The sequence below is a fragment of the Alosa pseudoharengus genome, unplaced genomic scaffold (genome assembly GCF_046254945.1).
Source record: "Alosa pseudoharengus isolate Yale_2024_CS ecotype anadromous, Long Island Sound unplaced genomic scaffold, YU_APseudo_1.1 YU_APseudo_1.1_scf_15, whole genome shotgun sequence".
Lineage (NCBI taxonomy): Eukaryota > Metazoa > Chordata > Actinopteri > Clupeiformes > Clupeidae > Alosa > Alosa pseudoharengus.
In genome coordinates, this window is record NW_027468620.1 from 32,222,227 (window position 1) to 32,224,726 (window position 2,500).

At 49.1% G+C, this 2,500-nt stretch overlaps 1 protein-coding gene across 1 annotated transcript in view; it reads right to left on the bottom strand.

Moving 5' to 3' along the window:
• Positions 1–2,500, bottom strand: part of srbd1 (S1 RNA binding domain 1) — a 133,343-nt gene that overhangs the window by 4,086 nt on the left and 126,757 nt on the right. Inside the window, exon 20 of the mRNA XM_076286254.1 lies at positions 660–844. Within this exon, the coding sequence (XP_076142369.1) occupies positions 660–844 (185 nt within the window). The remainder of the gene's footprint in view (positions 1–659; positions 845–2,500) is intronic.

Below are 2,500 nucleotides of genomic sequence, written 5' to 3' on the forward strand. Positions count from 1 at the left end.
AGAACGCTCCATTGACTTGAATGGGATTTCCCAAGCGGTCATTATTTCCGAGGAAAGGACCTCTGAAAAAAATAATGACCGCGTGTGTGTGTGTGTGTGTGTGTGAGTGTGTGTGTGTGTGTGAGTGTGTGTGTGTGTGTGTGAGTGTGTGAGTGTGTGTGTGTGTGTGTGTGTGAGTGTGTGTGTGTGTGTGTGTGTGTGTGGTGTGTGTGTGTGTGTGTGTGTGTGTGTGTGTTAACCCACCTTGTCGGATGTCAAAGCCGGGTGGAGGAAAGGACCTCTGAAAAAAATAATGACCGCGTGTGTGTGTGTGTGTGTGTGAGTGTGTGTGTGTGTGAGTGTGTGTGTGTGTGTGTGAGTGTGTGAGTGTGTGTGTGTGTGTGTGTGTGTGTGTGTGTGAGTGTGTGTGTGTGTGTGTGTGTGTGTGAGTGTGTGAGTGTGTGAGTGTGTGTGTGTGTGAGTGTGTGTGTGTGTGAGTGTGTGTGTGTGTGTGTGTGTGTGTGTGTGTGTGTGTGTGTGAGTGTGTGTGTGTGTGTGAGTGTGTGTGTGTGTGTGTGTGTGTGTGTGATTGTGTGAGTGTGTGTGTGTGTGTGTGTGTGTGTGTGTGTGTGTGTGTGTGTGTGGTGTGTGTGTGTGTGTGTGTGTGTGTGTTAACCCACCTTGTCGGATGTCAAAGCCGGGTGGCTGGGTGAGGCCGTCCACTATGAGCTGCAGGGTGTCTGGGGTGGTGTCCATCTTGTGGGCCAGAGCCTCCAGCCCCTGGTCCCTCACACACGCCTCCACACGCTGCCTCAACTCCACCTGGCCCAGCTGGGACACACTGCCCCCCACCACTGAAACAAACCTGGGGGGGGGGGGGGGGGGGGTACAGGAGGAGAGAGGGAGTGAGAGAGAGAGAGAGAGAGATGACACAGAGAAAGAGATGACAGAGAAAGAGATGAGGGGTTAGGAAAAGGGAGAGGGAGAGAGGGAAGGGTGGAGAGAGAGAGAGAAAGAGAGAGAGAGTCAGAGAGAGAGAGAGAGAAAGAGAGAGAGACAGAGAGAGAGAGAGAGATGGCACAGAGAAAGAGATGAGGGGTTAGGAAAAGGGAGAGGGAGAGAGGGAAGGGTGGAGAGAGAGAGAGATAAGAGAGGTAAAGGAAGTAAAGATGGAGAGGGGGATGGAGAGAGAGATCAAGGGATAGAGACAGAGAGAGAGACAGGAGGGAGGGAGGGAGAGAGTAAACATGCACAGAAGTGAATGAACTATCAGCATAACAAATCAGAGGTGAGGCTTTGACAAAAGGCAATGAGGCCTCACAAAACAAACAGCAGCTCTGTAAGAGCCATGAGCCGCATGTTTGTTTTGGGCATACACTACATGTGTGAGTCCAAACACAGACACACAGTCCGGCACTTTCAAACACACACTCTCAGGGGCCGTCTACGCGACGCTGGTTTTTTGAAACCGGTTAATTTTTGCTATCGGTTACGCCTTGCGTGAACACGACGCCGGCAGTTTAGGAGACTGTAACCGGTAGTTTTTGTAACCGGGTTCCGAAGTGGGATTTTTTGAAACCGCCGGCTAACTTTTGCCGCGTGTAGATAGCACAGCCGGCAATTTTATGACGACATTGCCCCACCCCTAAATTCAGCCACCGCACTCGACCTGACTGCTTTTCAGAACAAACCAAACCATTTGTTTATCATATTAAAATGTTTATTTCTTTCCCCCGTCATGATTCATGTGCACAATGTATCAGCCTTTTGTGGCTAAGTTAGAAGCTAGCTTAACTTAGTTAAACATTAGCTTACTACAACCTACTGACGCACGTTAATGTTTTCTCCAGTGGTGCTCAGACCTAATGCAATAGGCTACGTAAGAATTGAAATCCCACATAGCAGTCACATACCTTGAAAATTAACTTTATTAGTTTAACAGTTCAATTGAAAACCGAATTGTCTGTAGTCTCCTTATTTCTGGTATCTCCTTATTTATGGTCTTCTACGCGAATTAGGCCTAAATGTGAAGCCTCTGCACAGCCCGGCGCCATCCACTGGTCTGGCACATGCACTACAGCACTTTTAGCCGCTTTCACCTCTGTGAGTGCACGCGAGTTTTTTCTTTACCGGCGGTATCGTTAAAGGTGTGAAAGCGGTAAGAGTAAACACACCCGTGGGTTTAGTGTAGACGTAGTGTAGCCTCAGTTGAGTGCGAGAGAGAACTGACAACACGCACGCAAGCACGCACGCTCTCAATCTGGTGAGAGAGAGAAGTGCTGTCTTTCTCTGTCTCTCTCTCACACACACACACACACACACACACACACAGACACACAAACGGACGGACAGACACGCAGACACACACATGCACACAAACAACACACAGACACGCACACACACACTAAAGCACACACACGAACCACAAACACGAGAAGTACTGTCTTTCACTCTTTCTCTCCCTCACACACACAGGGTGTGCTATAATGTGTGTGTGTGTGTGTGAGGAGTCATAATGAAT